Source organism: Lampris incognitus, chromosome 12 (genome assembly GCF_029633865.1).
Source record: "Lampris incognitus isolate fLamInc1 chromosome 12, fLamInc1.hap2, whole genome shotgun sequence".
NCBI classification, from domain to species: domain Eukaryota; kingdom Metazoa; phylum Chordata; class Actinopteri; order Lampriformes; family Lampridae; genus Lampris; species Lampris incognitus.
In genome coordinates, this window is record NC_079222.1 from 25,947,349 (window position 1) to 25,962,086 (window position 14,738).

General features: G+C 44.8%; 1 protein-coding gene across 2 annotated transcripts in view; it reads left to right on the forward strand.

The window, feature by feature from the left end:
• Nucleotides 1-14,738, forward strand: part of unc5cb (unc-5 netrin receptor Cb) — a 198,617-nt gene that overhangs the window by 117,080 nt on the left and 66,799 nt on the right. For both annotated transcript variants that reach the window (XM_056291130.1, XM_056291131.1), the window contains exon 4: nt 7,511-7,614. In XM_056291130.1, coding sequence (XP_056147105.1) covers nt 7,511-7,614 — 104 coding nt within the window. The remainder of the gene's footprint in view (nt 1-7,510; nt 7,615-14,738) is intronic.

The following is a 14,738-nucleotide window of genomic DNA, read 5'->3' on the forward strand; positions in this document are numbered from 1 at the left end:
CATACTTCTCTGCAACTCCTGACTTCCTCATACAATACCACACCTCCTCTCTCGGCACTCTGTCATAAGCTTTCTCTAAATCTACAAAGACACAATGCAACTCTTTCTGGCCTTCTCTATACTTCTCAATCAATATTCTCAAAGCAAACATCACATCTGTGGTGCTCTTTTGTGGCATGAAACCATACTGCTGCTCGCTGATCATCACTTCTCCTCTTAACTTAGCTTCTATTACTCTTTCCCAAATCTTCATGCTGTGGCTGATCAACTTTATACCTCTGTAGTTGTTACAGTTCTGCACATCGCCCTTGTTCTTGAAAATCGTTACCAGTATGCTTCTTCTCCACTCCTCAGGCATCCTCTCACTTTCCAGGATCGTGTTAAACAATCTAGTTAAAAACTCCACTGCCATCTCTCCTAAACACCTCCATGCCTCCACAGGTTTGTCATCAGGACCAACTGCCTTTCCACTCTTCATCCTCTTCATAGCTGCCCTCACTTCTTCCTTGTTAATCCACTGAACTTCCTGATTCACTATCTCTACATCATCCAACCTTCTCTCTCTCTCATTTTCTTCATTCATCAGCCCCTCAGAGTACTCCTTCCACCTTCTTAGCACACTCTCCTCGCTTGTCAGTGTGTGGATTCACTATGTAGACAAATTCTCTATAACTCAATCATTTCCCACAGTAAAATATAGTTGCAGGCTGCTGCTGTGTAACTGGCTAAACCTTGGTTGTAATTGTTGATGCATGTAGCTTGAGATCATCACGTATACCTGTAGGCAGTGGCGGTTCTAGCCAGTTTTACCCGGGGTGGCAAAAGGGTGGCATGAGGTTCCAGCTGGGGTTTGGGGGGGGCAGAGGTTATCTCTCCAGACAAATTTGAATTTCAAAGCCTTCATTTCCTGCATTCTGGTGAATCTTTAAGCATGTCAAACACACAGTAATGAGACAACACAAAATAAATGTTTATGTTGAACACTTAACCTAGTCCTAGTCCTATTTATTGCTAAAAGAAGTTTAAGCAACTGTCAGAGGTACTATTTATATACTTGTCAAACATGCAATAAAGACTCACAATAACAGTTTTTTCCCCCCACCAAAACATCTTTATTGAGTCTTTTTAGGGATAGATAGATAACGTTTTATTTTCCCCTAGGGCAATTTGCAGTCTGCAGCAGCACCACGGGAAAATACAAATTATGCATCACAGTAAAAATACACTATACAAGTTACAGATATACGGATTCAATATGCAGTCTAATATACACAAGATAAAAACACATTACAAGTGTATAGAACAATAATGCAGCAATAATAATCCACCCTCCTCTCCGCTAACCCCCTCTACACCCCATCCCCTATGCCACAACTGTTCTCCTTCCTTGTTTTTTTTTTTTTTTTAATCTGCTACTCTGACCTACAGTATCAAGATGGAAAACAAGCAAGAAACCATCCAGATCCACGGTGCACCTGTGCTGCGCATGACTAGTTGCAAGTGTGTCCTGCTTAACGTCTGTCTCAGGTTGTCCATGACCGACTGACCACAATTTCGACACATAGCCCGGCAGTTGCGTGCACGCCATGGGAATAATTTGTTGGTTAAAATCATGCCACACATGGGCGTCCGGGTGGCGTGGGATCGGTGGTTCGAATCCCCGTGTTACATCTGGCTTGGTCAGGGGTCCCTACAGTCACAATTGGCCATGTCTGCGGGTGGGAAGTTGGCTGGGGGTATGTGTACTGGTCACTGCACTATCGCCTCTTCTGGTCAGTCAGGGCGTCTGTTCGGGGAGGGAGGGGGGACTGGGGGGAATAGCGTGATCCTCCCACATACTGCGGCCCCCTGGTGAAACTCCTCACTGTCAGGTGAAAAGAAGCAGCTGGCGACGCCACATGTATCGGAGGAGGCATGTGGTAGTCTGCAGCCCTCCCCGGATCAGCAGAGGGGTTGGAGCAGTGACTGGGACAGCTTGGAAAATAGGGTAATTGACCAAGTACAATTGGGAAAAAAATAGGAGGGGGGCAAAAAAAAAATGTATGCACACATCGTATGATTGATGAGATAAGTTAGCAGGCTATGAGCTGTAGCTAGGCTATGAGCTGGCTATGAACAGTCAAGCATCATACATTGAGCACTATCACATATATTTCACATTGTCAAATTCTTGTTAAAACATTTTGAACATAGAGCAATGATAAATAATGGAAAACACCTTACTTGTTAGCAACAGCGGCAGACTACCGAGAGTCTATAGCAGCGGTCGGGAACCTATGGCTCGCGAGCCATATATGGCTCTTCCGGTGACGGCATATGGCTCCCAGACAATTTTGAGTTGAAAATTTTTTTTTTCAAAAAAATCAGTTTGGAACTGATTTTAAAATACTTGTGATATTTCTTAATAATACTGTGTCATTTTAAAGTAAACAGAAATTAGTTTTGAAGATAAATTTCACGGGTCACGGGTCACCCGTGGGTCGGGTCGGGAACCAATGGCTCGCGAGCATGTCCGGGTCATTGTAAAGGTGAAGAAATCAATTTTATCAGATAGCCAACTACTAGTTTATCCGCTTCAACCCTTGTAACGGAAAAGATGGCGAAAAGAAAAAAAGACGATGATTACCGTGCATTCCAGGCTGCGTGGACAGAGGAATTTGCATTTGTGGAGAGAGCAGGATCTGCGGTATGTCTAATATGCAATGATAAAATTGCATCGATGAAACGGTCAAATATAAAGCGGCACTTCGATACGCACCATGCTTCATTTGCATCGAAATATCCAGCGGGGGACAGCAGGAAAAGGGCATGCGAGGAGCTACAGCGGAGAGTGCAGACGAGTCAGCAGCAACTACGTGTGTGGACCAAGCAAGGTGACGGGAATTCCGCTAGCTTTGCGGGGGCTTTGGCAATAGTAAGGAATGGAAAGTCATTCACAGATGGCGAGTATGCCAAAACATTCATGCTTGATGTGGCCAATGAACTGTTTGATGACTTCCCAAATAAAGACAAGATAATCAAACGAATAAAAGACATGCCCCTGTCAGCAAGAGCTGTGCACGATCGTAGCATCATGATGGCAAATCAAGTCGAGGAAACACAAATTAAGGACATAAACGCCGGGACATACTTTTCTCTCGCGTTAGATGAGTCAACAGACGTTAGCCATCTATCTCAGTGCAGTATCATTGCCAGGTATGCTGCAGGTGACACACTGCGTGAGGAAAGCTTGGCTGTTTTGCCAATGAAAGGGACAACAAGAGGAGAGGATTTATTCATGTCTTTCATGGAGTTTGCTAAAGAAAAAAAACTACCGATGGATAAACTTATTTCTGTCTGTACTGATGGTGCACCCTGTATGTTGGGGAAGAACAAAGGATTTGTAGCGCTTCTCCGTGAACATGAAAAGAGAGCCATCCTAAGTTTTCATTGCATCCTGCACCAGGAGGCGCTTTGCGCTCAGACGTGTGGCCAGGAGCTTGGCGAGGTGATGTCTCTGGTCATTCGAGTGGTCAACTTTATTGTTGCCCGAGCTTTAAATGATCGCCAGTTTAAAGCTCTGTTAGAAGAAGTTGGGAATCATTATCCCGGTCTGCTTTTACACAGCAACGTGCGTTGGTTGTCAAGGGGGAAGGTGCTCAGCCGTTTTGCAGCTTGCCTGAGTGAAATCCGGACTTTTCTTGAAATGAAAGGCGTCAAGCATCCTGAGCTAGACAACACTGACTGGCTCCTGCAGTTTCACTATCTCGTGGACATAACTGGCCATCTGAACCAGCTCAATGTGAAAATGCAAGGTATTGGAAATACAATCTCATCCCTTCAACAAGCAGTGTTTGCATTTGAAAGCAAGCTGGAAGTCTTTCTCAGGGACATTGAAACAGGTCGTCTTCTGCACTTTGAAAGACTGCAACAATTTAGAGATGCATGCTTAGCAAGTGACTCCGCTCAACATCTGGATCTCCAGCAGCTAGCTGGCTTTACGTTCAATCTCCTGCAGTCATTCAAAGCACGTTTTGGAGAATTTCGTGCGCGCACTGGTCTTTTCAAGTTCATCACTCATCCACATGAGTGTGCAGTGGACAAAATCGACCTGACATGCATCCCCGGGGTCTCTATCGGAGACTTTGAGCTGGAAGTTGCTGACCTGAAGGCATCAGACATGTGGATGAGTAAGTTCAAGTCACTTAATGGAGAGTTGGAAAGTCTTGCGCGACAGCGAGCAGAGCTGGCGAGGGAACACAAGTGGACAGAAATTAAAAATCTTCAACCTGAAGACCAGCTGATTCTTAAAACTTGGAACGAGCTTCCTGTGACATACCACACAATGCAGCGTGTGAGTATTGCCGTATTGACCATGTTTGGCTCTACATATGCATGTGAACAGTCTTTCTCGCATATGAGGAACATTAAGACCAACCTACGCTCACGTTTAACTGATGGAAGCCTCAACGCCTGCATGAAGCTCAACCTCACCACGTATGAACCAGACTACAAGGCCATCAGCAAAACCATGCAGCACCAGAAGTCGCATTAAAAGTAAGACATATTTAATTTATTATACGTTAAAAATACTATATGGCTCTCAATGAAATATATTTAGAAATATTTGGCTTTTATGGCTCTCCCAGTCAAAAAGGTTCCCGACCCCTGGTCTATAGGTATGCAGGGACTGAGATGAGACGGAGTAGCAGCGACATCAATTGGTGGATTTTCTCGGGTTTGGTGGTGCAGCCATTTTTTTCTTTTTTCAGGATTGCAAGGTGAATTCTAAACTGGTGAATTCACCAACTATGGAGACATATTATGAACTTTTGACACCCTTGTTATATAAATTGCCCACAAATAGGGTAGCAACTGCTACCCTATGCCACCCTTTGGAACTGGCATAGCCTGTAGATCCAAACCCAAAGCAGATGGGTAGTGCAAGAGTTTGAGGCACAAAAACTCATTACCAAATCAGTATGGAAAAACAAAGTTATACTCTGAAGCACAGTGGATGTTTTGAGTGTGGAAAGATTTGAAAATCTATCTAGAAGAAATGCTGCTTGATGTGTACTGCTGACAGATGAAGACAGTTAAGAGGAAAGTGAACTTTTGGAGTAGGGGAGTGAAGACATGCATAGAAATATCCTGGAGAAGTCACATGCAGTGGTCAAGAAATGCAGCTGATCTGAACATGACACATTGAGCAAGGCCACGTTTCAAACCAGTCCTTCAAAACTTTCTGTTGACTGATACTCTAACAAATACTCTCTTCAATTATTTTCTGTCCATACCCCCCCAACCTTCTTCCTCTCATTATAATCCCTATACACTAACTGTGTGAACGAAGTGAGAGCTATGTTCAAGATCAGAAGAATGGATGAGAAGTTGAGAGAGACAAGATTGAGATGGTTTGGACATGTACAGAGATGAGGCATAGACTATATAGGAAAGAAAGTTTGCAAAAGAAAAAGAGGAAGACCAAAGAGAAGATGGAGAGACCAGATAGAGGAGGACGTGAGGAGGGTTGGACTGCAGGAGAGGGATGCATCAGACAGAAAGCTATGGAGGGCCAAAATCCGCTGTGGCGACCCCTGAGAAACGAGACAAGCTGAAAGAAGAAGAAGAAGAAGAAGAAGAAGAAGAAGAAGAAGAAGAAGAAGAAGAAGAAGACTAACTGTAGTGCTACATGATAATGGAAACAACACCACTTTCTCTCAGTATTTGTGTTTGAACCCTCACCCTGCCGTAATGGATGTAACATGACTTGAGAGTTCACGAGAGAACATTTTGGCTGCGTGTTCGAACAGAGCAGACACCACTTCCAGCTTGGTTTGCCTCTCAGACAGTCAGTCGTTCATGCCTGATCAGGGCTGGCCCACGCTTGGTTTCACAGAGATCGGCAGAGTCACAGGGTTGGGGTTGTTCCTGATTTGTCGTCCATTCTTGTGGCTTACAAAATATGAGGGGACTAATGCTGAAGCAGGTCATGACTCATTGAGCATGTGTGTGTGTGTGTGTGTGTGTGTGTGTGTGTGTGTGTGTGTGTGTGTGTGTGTGTGTGTGTGTGTGTGTGTGTGTGTGTGTGTGTGTGTGTGTGTTTTCCCAGAAAGTTGAATCAGTTCATCGGTACACAACATTTGGCAGGAGAAACATTTCATCACTCGTCTAAGTGACTTTGTCAGTCTCGTCTGTGTGTGTGTGTTGTTTGTGTATTTCCTTGTTTGTGTGCATGATGCATTTGAGTGTACCTGTCTGTGTGTAGTATGAACTAACAGTAAACCTGGAGATTTGTGCAAAAACATGCAATACAATGCAAGTATAATTATGTAGCTAAAAAAAACAAAACTGAAATGCATGAGTTTTGCCTGTCTTTATGCTCTACAGAGTAATTTCACTTTTGGTGCTTGTGGTGACAAATCTGGTGACTTGTTTTTGATGAAATGGGCAGTCTGTCAGGCCAGTCCAAAGTTACAGGTCATGCCAGAGATATTGCATAAGTTGTGATATGCTGTCATTGGGGTTTGGAGTCTATTGTCGGTAGGTCAGTGACCCTAGTGTTACCAAGCAGCAGTGCATCTTTTCCCTCCCAAATCCATGCTGCTCTACTCCACATACCTGTACATTTTCTTTTCTATAAGTACCATTATACTTTCCTCTCCTCTTCTCCTCTCCTCTTCTGTCCTCTCCTGTCCTTACCTCTCCTCTCTTCTCCTTTCCTCTCATCTCCTTACCTCTCCTCTCATCTCCTTACCTCTCCTCTCCTCCCCTTACCTCCTCTCTTCTCCTTTCCTCTCCTCTCCTTACCTGACCTCTCATCTCCTCTCCTCTCCTCTCCTCTCCTCTCCTCTCCTCTCCTCTCCTCTCCTCGCCTCTCCTCTCCTCGCCTCTCCTCACCTCTGCTGTCCTCTCCTCTCCTCTCCTGTCCTCTCCTCTCATCTTGTTACCTGTCCTCTCCTTACCTCTCCTCTCTTCTCCTCTCCTTACCTCTCCTCTCTTCTCCTCTCCTTACCTCTCCTCTCCTCTCCTCTCCTCTCCTCTCCTCTCCTCTCCTCTCCTCTCCTCTCCTCTCCTCTCCTCTCCTCTCCTCTCCTCTCCATTGTATATGATTGCAGCTTCACCTCTCTCTATCTGTGCAGCACAGGGGATGATATATGTGTATTGAGCTTGGGTTTCCAGTGTAGCATGACACCCTCAGTAATCCTAACCCATCAGCTGGGCCGTCCCTGCCCTGCTCTACTCCATTAGACTCTCTCGCCACAGAAATATTGGCTTTTTATTAGTGGACAGGGAGTGATCTTTTTCTTCCCCTCTCTTTGCTCTCCACTTAAAGTAATTTATCTTTATGCTAAAGATAGGTGAGGGAAAGACTTGAAATCTCAGTTTATTTCTCATTTTAAAGTAGATGGTATTCTACACTTTGTGTTGTCATAGCATAAATGGTGCTTCATTTTTAGCACCCCCCCCCCCGTCAGTGAAATATTATACCATTGTAAATATATGGTGTACTTGCATCTGTTCACTGCAGACTTGAGGAAGACATTTGACCAGGAACCTCTTGGTAAGGAAGTGTCTCTTGAGCAGGAAGTGTTGCTCCAGTGCCGCCCACCTGAAGGCATCCCAGCTGCAGAGGTAAGGTTCACATTTCCAATATAGATATTATTGCAAATGAATGATTGTTTGTTCTCACAGTTGGATTGTTGTGAATATGGAGACTGTTTGTTTTATATGCACTCACAGTGACACCCATAGAAATATGGACAATTGTGATAACTTGTGCTAACCCCAGCCTCAAGCACTGGCCTCATAGTGTCACGGATACCATACAGGACCTCACATCTATGCTAGGCGTAGCTCCTCCTCAACAGATGTTAGGCTCTCCCTCACTTCTAGGCTCAACAAAGAGAGCTACCACCTTCACGGAGACAACAGAGCAACAAGACATACAATTTCGGCAACAAGTGTTTTACCAGGCATGCCACATCCGGTTTAAGTAGCCAAAAAATGGTTTATTAATTTTGAGAACAGCAAAATTACTAATTCTGCAACAACAATAACAACAACACAGTTTTGTATTGTCTCCATCCCTGGTTTGATCGAGAACATTACCAACATTACTTCTACAAACCAGTTGCATTTGTTATTTGTTGTTCCTCCCATACGTAGAGGTGTTGGGCGGCATTGTGGCCCAGTGGTTAGCACTGTCGCCTAACAAGAAGGTCCTGGGTTCAAACCCTGGGGTTGTCCAACCTTGGGGATCATCCTCTGTGTGGCGTTTGCGTGCTCTCCCCATGTCTACAGTGGGTTTTCTCCGGTTGCTCCAGTTTCCCCCACCATCAAAAGAAACATACATGTTAGGGTTTAAACTCCTGTCTGTGCCCCTGACCAAGGCAGTGGGGTAATAACTGGAGTTGGTCCGCGGGCGCAGCATGAAGGCAGCAGCACGCTGCTCCTAGATACCCAGATCACAGCTAGGATGGGTTAATTTGCAGTAACTGAATTTCCCCAAGGGGATTAATAAAGGAAGCTTAAATTACATAGAAAAATAAGAAAGTAGCTAGTAGCATGACTAATTTATGCGACATTGCATGTAGGATGCCATACTTTTATTCTGGTAAAAACAGTAATCTGATCTATGTTGTTTGGAAGATTTGAACATTGTTGATAGAAAAAACTACAGTTTTAAATGATTCTGTTGGTTTGTTGGTCAGTGGGGTGTCTGGGTAGTTTAGTGGTCTATTCTGTTGCCTAGCAACATGGGGATCGCTGGTTCGAATCTCTGTGTTACCTCCGGCTTGGTTGGACATCCCTACAGACACAATTGGCCGTGTTTACGGGTGGGAAGCCGGATGTGGGTTTGTGTCGTGGTCGCTGCGCTAGCACCTCTTCTGGTTGGTCGGGGGCGCCTGTTTGGGGAGGAGGGGTAACTTGGGGGGTATAACGTGATCCTCCCATGCGCTACGTTCCCCTGGCGAAACTCCTCATTGTCAGGTGAAAACAAGCGACTGGCAACTCCACGTGTATCGGAGGAAGTGTGTGGTAGTCTGCAGCCCTCCCCGGATCTGCAGAGGGGGTGGAGCAGAGATCAGGATAGCTCGGAAGAGTGGGGTAATTGGCCAGATGCAATTGGGGAGAAAAGGGGGGGGGGGTCCAAAAAAAGAACAAGGTTGGTCAGTGACAGGATTGTATCAGTGTAGGAAAATGTTTAATTACCTATAAAGGAAAAAGAAAAAAGAATCAAACAAGCAGTTACAAAAATGGCTAATCTTTTTTTACCATCTCTCAGCCAAGTTCTCCTCTCTCTCGAACATCCTCCATGTCCTACACGGGAACGTCATCAAGGCCGTATCCCAGACAGATCAAGTGAGATAAGAGCGTAGATGAAGAGTTTTTATGGAGGCAGGGTAGGTGACTTTGGTGATTTTGGATTCTCAGCTTTTTAAAGGTCTGTAATTAATCTGAAATGCTAAGTTGGGTGTGATGAATTGCGCTGCATTCACCCCTGCTGGAGGTGTTGGCAGGCAGCGTTCAGGAGGGCTCAGGATTGCATTTTGGCAGACTCCCCCTCTCCAGCCGGGGCTTCGGTCTGATGTCGTTCCTTTAAAAGTCATCCACCAAAGGTGATTCTACTTGACGGAGGTCTATCTAGTAACCCTTGATTGGGCCACTGAAGCAGTTTAAAGACTCGGCTGTGGCCCAATCATGGCAAACCTGTGCTTCCTGGGATATCGTGGTTGCCGTGGCAACTCAATTGTGCATTGAGGGGGTAAATTGGAGGTTGTCACAATTAATTGCTTGTGCTGAGAATCCAATATCTGGTTAACATACGTACCAGAGGACAGTGTGCATATTGGTGATTAGTGCATTTGTTTATTTATTCAAGACTTATTATTGAATAAGTCTTAAAGTTCCCATTATTTCTCCAAAAGGCATCTCCATATGATATGCTCTCTGCCCTATATTCAGATAGTAGGAGGAAAAATTGCAATGTTCGGTTCAGTTGCGAAGGAATGAAAGGAAAGTATTTTTTTTCACATCCAGTCAGAAACTGGAGGGAAGGGATGACATGCAGGATGGACGGTTTCACCACACCCCCTTTACTGAATGGTTGTGGCGATACATTTGACTCCTTGATTTTCCTTCCGTAGCCAAGTATATTCCTACATGTGGAACGAGGCTCTCATCCAAATTCATCAATTACTCTAACTTACCTCATGCCTAAAATAAAGACAACAGTTAGCTCAAGCAAGTAATTTTTCTTCCTCTTTAAGTTCAAACGCAGCTGTCTCGGTGGGGGAAAGGGACAAAACTGAACACCGAGGCTCTTTTCCTCCGTGTGTGTCAGGTCTTTTCCCATTTAAGACCCTTCAGAGGAAGAAACAGGGGGAGAGCACATGGGCTGCGTCTTTGGCTGCATATGTATCTGCACAAATATGTAGCTGCCATTGTGAGTGAAAGATCTGTCGTATTTCACCCATCCTGAGAGCCAAAGAAAAAAAAAAGCAAAGACCAGAGGAGGGTAAAGCAGTCGGAGAGGAGCTGTTGAGGTTTTGTCGGATTTGGATATAGTGGGCTGTTGTCAGTCCTCCAGTGTGTAGTCAGCTCTCTGTGTGGCTGCTTTTACAGGCCTGTGCACAGAGAGGCACAGGCTGGCAGAGAAACAGGCTGCAGCTGTGCCGCAGTACCCTTACCCTCAAAGAACTTCAGAAAAACACTCAGATGGAGTCAAATCAGACAGAGTATCTGATGGCAAACTTTTAAGCTGTTCTTTCATCATATGGACACATAGCCCATACACTATTCACACATTGCACAAGTGCATGTACTGTATGGTCACAAAAATACGTCCACTTACTTGTGTGGGTCCACACTGGTTCACTGCAAAAGCAAAAAAAAAAAAGTTCAGTGAAAAAACACTGCTTAAAATGGGCAAGGAGCTGGTTAGTGCTTGCTGTTGAATTGTTACTCTAAAGATTAATATTTGAGATTTCGGGCTCTAGTTTTAAGGTGGCGGAGTTGAAGATGCTAAGATTTTCACCGGGAGTAACGGAGAAGGACAGGATTAGGAACGATTATATTAGAGGGACAGCTCAGGTTGGACGGTTCGGAGACAAAGCAGGAGAGGCCAGATTGAGATGGTTTGGACATGTGTGGAGGAGAGATGCTGGGTATATTGGGAGAAGGATGCTGAATATGGAGCTGTCAGGGAAGAGGAGAAGAGGAAGGCCAAAGAGGAGGTTTATGGATGTGGTGAGGGAAGACATGCAGGTGGCTGGTGTGACAGAGGAAGATGCAGAAGACAGGAAGAAATGGAAACGGATGATCCGCTGTGGCGACCCCTAACGGGAGCAGCCGAAAGTAGTAGTAGTAGACAGTAGAAGGCGCTGGCGCTAGCTCACAGCGCAAGTCGATCTCAGGTGCAGCCAATGCTTATTTCGGGATGCGCTGGCAGTAATTGGATGCAACGGCTGCACAGTAGTAAAAGGGTTGGCTTAGAAGGAGTAAATGATCAGTAGGGGTGGAGGGGGCTGGCTCCAATTACAGCCAATCAAATCAGCTCCTCTCATCCCCCTTAAAAGCAGCACGCGCTCTCGCTCTCTCTGTCATGGCGAACTGCCAGTTTCGTAATGGACGGTGGAAGTCCAGACCCGGCGAAGGCAGAAAAGCTTCTCCCAGGAAGAAACCGGTGTCCTTGTTCGGGAGGTGCAGAGTCGCCAAGTGCGCATACAACAGATATTAACACAATTCCGATGTGAGAAGAGACAACACGCAAACATGATTATTTGACAGGCTGCCGTTTAACGTGTCTTCGATCTCACCAGCATCTCTCTGTCTTTCCTGCGCATTCATTCTATGAACACAGCAAGACACCTTAAATAGTTGTGATCACGGATCAATGAGCCGAGCCAACTGGTTCGTTCTTTCAGAAGGAGGTTAATTGAAATATTGAAATCCCCATCACCATGTTGTTTTCCATGCGTATTGACGCACATTGACTCTTTTGTGTTGGAAGACGATGATACATGTGCAGATATTTAGGGCCCAAGCACCGAGTGATAAGAAGGCCCCAATAAATTATTATTATTATTATTATTATTATTATTCCGTAGCTTTAAAAACATTTTATAGGCACTAGGGGTGCTCAACAACTCATGAAACTTTGCACATGTATCAGAAGTGGCAAACATTGATATCTGATATGGGTCTTGGGCTTGGGTGGAGCAAATTGGATCGATAGCGCACCGTAACAATTTTCACAGTCAAAGACCCCACCTTTAAAATGGATGGAGATGTACGAAATTTGGTAAGCATATGTAAAATATCCAGATTTACAAAAAAGCCTCTTGGAGCCATACCCTAAATCCAACAGGAAGTCACATATTTTGTATTTTCTGTGCAACTTTTGCACAGTTTTTGTCATTTCTAGGCATTGTACTTTAACCAACTCCTCCTAGAGAATTAACCAGAATGACTTCAAATGTAGTCTGTGACATCTAAAGACCTTTGTGATGCTAAATTGCCAAGCTCTTGTGTTTTTGTGGAACATCCTTGATGAGGGGTGCCGGCCAATTTGCATGCTTTGCCATGAAACACGTCGTAACTCAAATGTACATTGTCCAATCTGCCCCAAATTTCTTAAGTTTGATTAGAGTCCAGATCTGGGACCCATCTACATGTTAACATTGAGTCATAGTTATACCGCCACCTATTGGCAACAGGACGTTACAGGCGCTGTACTTTTACGATCTCTGCCTAGCACAGTGGTGGCTAACCATGTGCCATGGAGAGCCATGTGTATGCAGGTTTTCATTCCAACCTGACTCCACACCAGGTGATTTCACTGATATATTCTTCCTCTTTGGTTGAAGGGTTGCTAATCAGTTAAATCACCTGGTGTCGAGTCCTGCTGGAATAAAAACCTGCATACACATGGCTCTCCATGGCACATGGTTAGCCACCCCTGGCCTAACAGATTAACCACACCCATCTCACATTTGGTCAGGGACATCTGAAGACTTAATACCTTCCCAATTTAACATTGTGAGGGTATTAAGTTTTCATGGAACACCGTTGCCATGGCAATGCGAAACATTTGCATGTTTCGCCATGAAAAAGGAAGCTGTTGTAACTTCACTTTATGTTGTCCACGCTGGCCGAGATTTCACATGCTGGATAAGAGTCCATGCCTGAAGGCATCTAAATGCCCATATTCGAGTCATAGTGCCACCTAGTGAAAACAGGAAGGCCACCTTATGTGATAAACATCATTTGATTTACATAAAATGTACATGCTATACATGATATACAGCAACTGATGTATAATTAGTGGGTTTTCTGTGGCACCACATAGTGGACACAGGAAGTGATATTTAACGACTTCGTGCAACATTTGATACTCATGAAAATGCATATGCATGTCAGGCAACCTCCACAAAATGTATTTCTGCATTAATGACACACTTCTGCAGCACCACCTACTGGCAACAGGAAGTGAAGTGTCATAGTCATAGTGCCACCTAATGGCAACAGGATGTCAGCCTTGTGTGACAAATATAATTTTATGTACATGAAATTTACATAGTGTGGTCTACACATGATATACAGCAACATGACATATAAATAATGGATGTTCTCTAGTGCCACATAGTGGACACAGGAAGTGATATGTAACTCCTCCCTGCTATGTCCGATATTCATGAAAATGCATATACATGTCAGGCAACCTCCACTAGGTGTATTGCTGCATTAATGACAAACTTCTGTAGCACCGCCTACTGGCAACAGGAAATCAAGCCTTATGTTACAAACGTCCTTTGATTTACATGACATTTACATCGTGTGCGCTACATTTGATATGTAGCAACATAATGTACATTAGGTGCGTGTTTTCTAGCACGGACACAGGAAGTGATAGTTGTCACCTACATACAATGTTTAAATCAAAATCAATTGCAGAGCAGTCAAAATGTACTCTTAAATCATTGGACTCCGAGTCAGAGCCCTCCCCACCCTATGTGAGCAGCAGGTGCTAAAGTCAGCTGATAATCCAGAACACTCAGAGCAGTGTCAACCAATCTCCACTAGCATTACAAAGGCTGCCATTCCCTCTGATGTGTGTGAGGTGCAAGGGCCCGTTCATCACTGCTTACAACTTTAATTTGTTTGGTTATTAAAAAGGTTGGTGGCACGGTGGTGCAGTGGTTAGTGCAGTTGCCTCACAGCAAGAAGATCCTGGGTTCGAGCCCCAGGGTTGTCCAACCTTGGGGGTCGTCCCGGATCATCCTCTGTGTGGCGTTTGCATGTTCTCCCTGTGTCTGTGTGGGTTTCCTCCGGGTGCTCCAGTTTCCTCCCACAGTCCAAAGACATGTAGGTCAGGTGAATCGGCCGCACTTAATTGTCCCTAGGGGTGTGTGTGTGTGTGTGTGTGTGTGTGTGTGTGTGTGTGTGTGTGTGTGTGTGTGTGTGTGTGTGTGTGTGTGTGTGTATGTATCGGCCCTGTGATGGCCTGGCGGCCTGTCCAGGGTGTCTCCCTGCCTGCCGCCCAGTGACTGCTGGGATAGACTCCAGCATCCCCATGACCCTGAGAGCAGGATAAGCGGTTTGGATAATGGATGGATGGATTAAAAAGGTTTAAGACAGTAGTCATTTGAACGATTATTCAAGAAATAGGCTAACATAACATGTACAAAAGCACTATGTGTGATTTTGGATAAGTCTAGTTAGTGCACTGTCGTCTAAAGCCCGGAAACTACCAC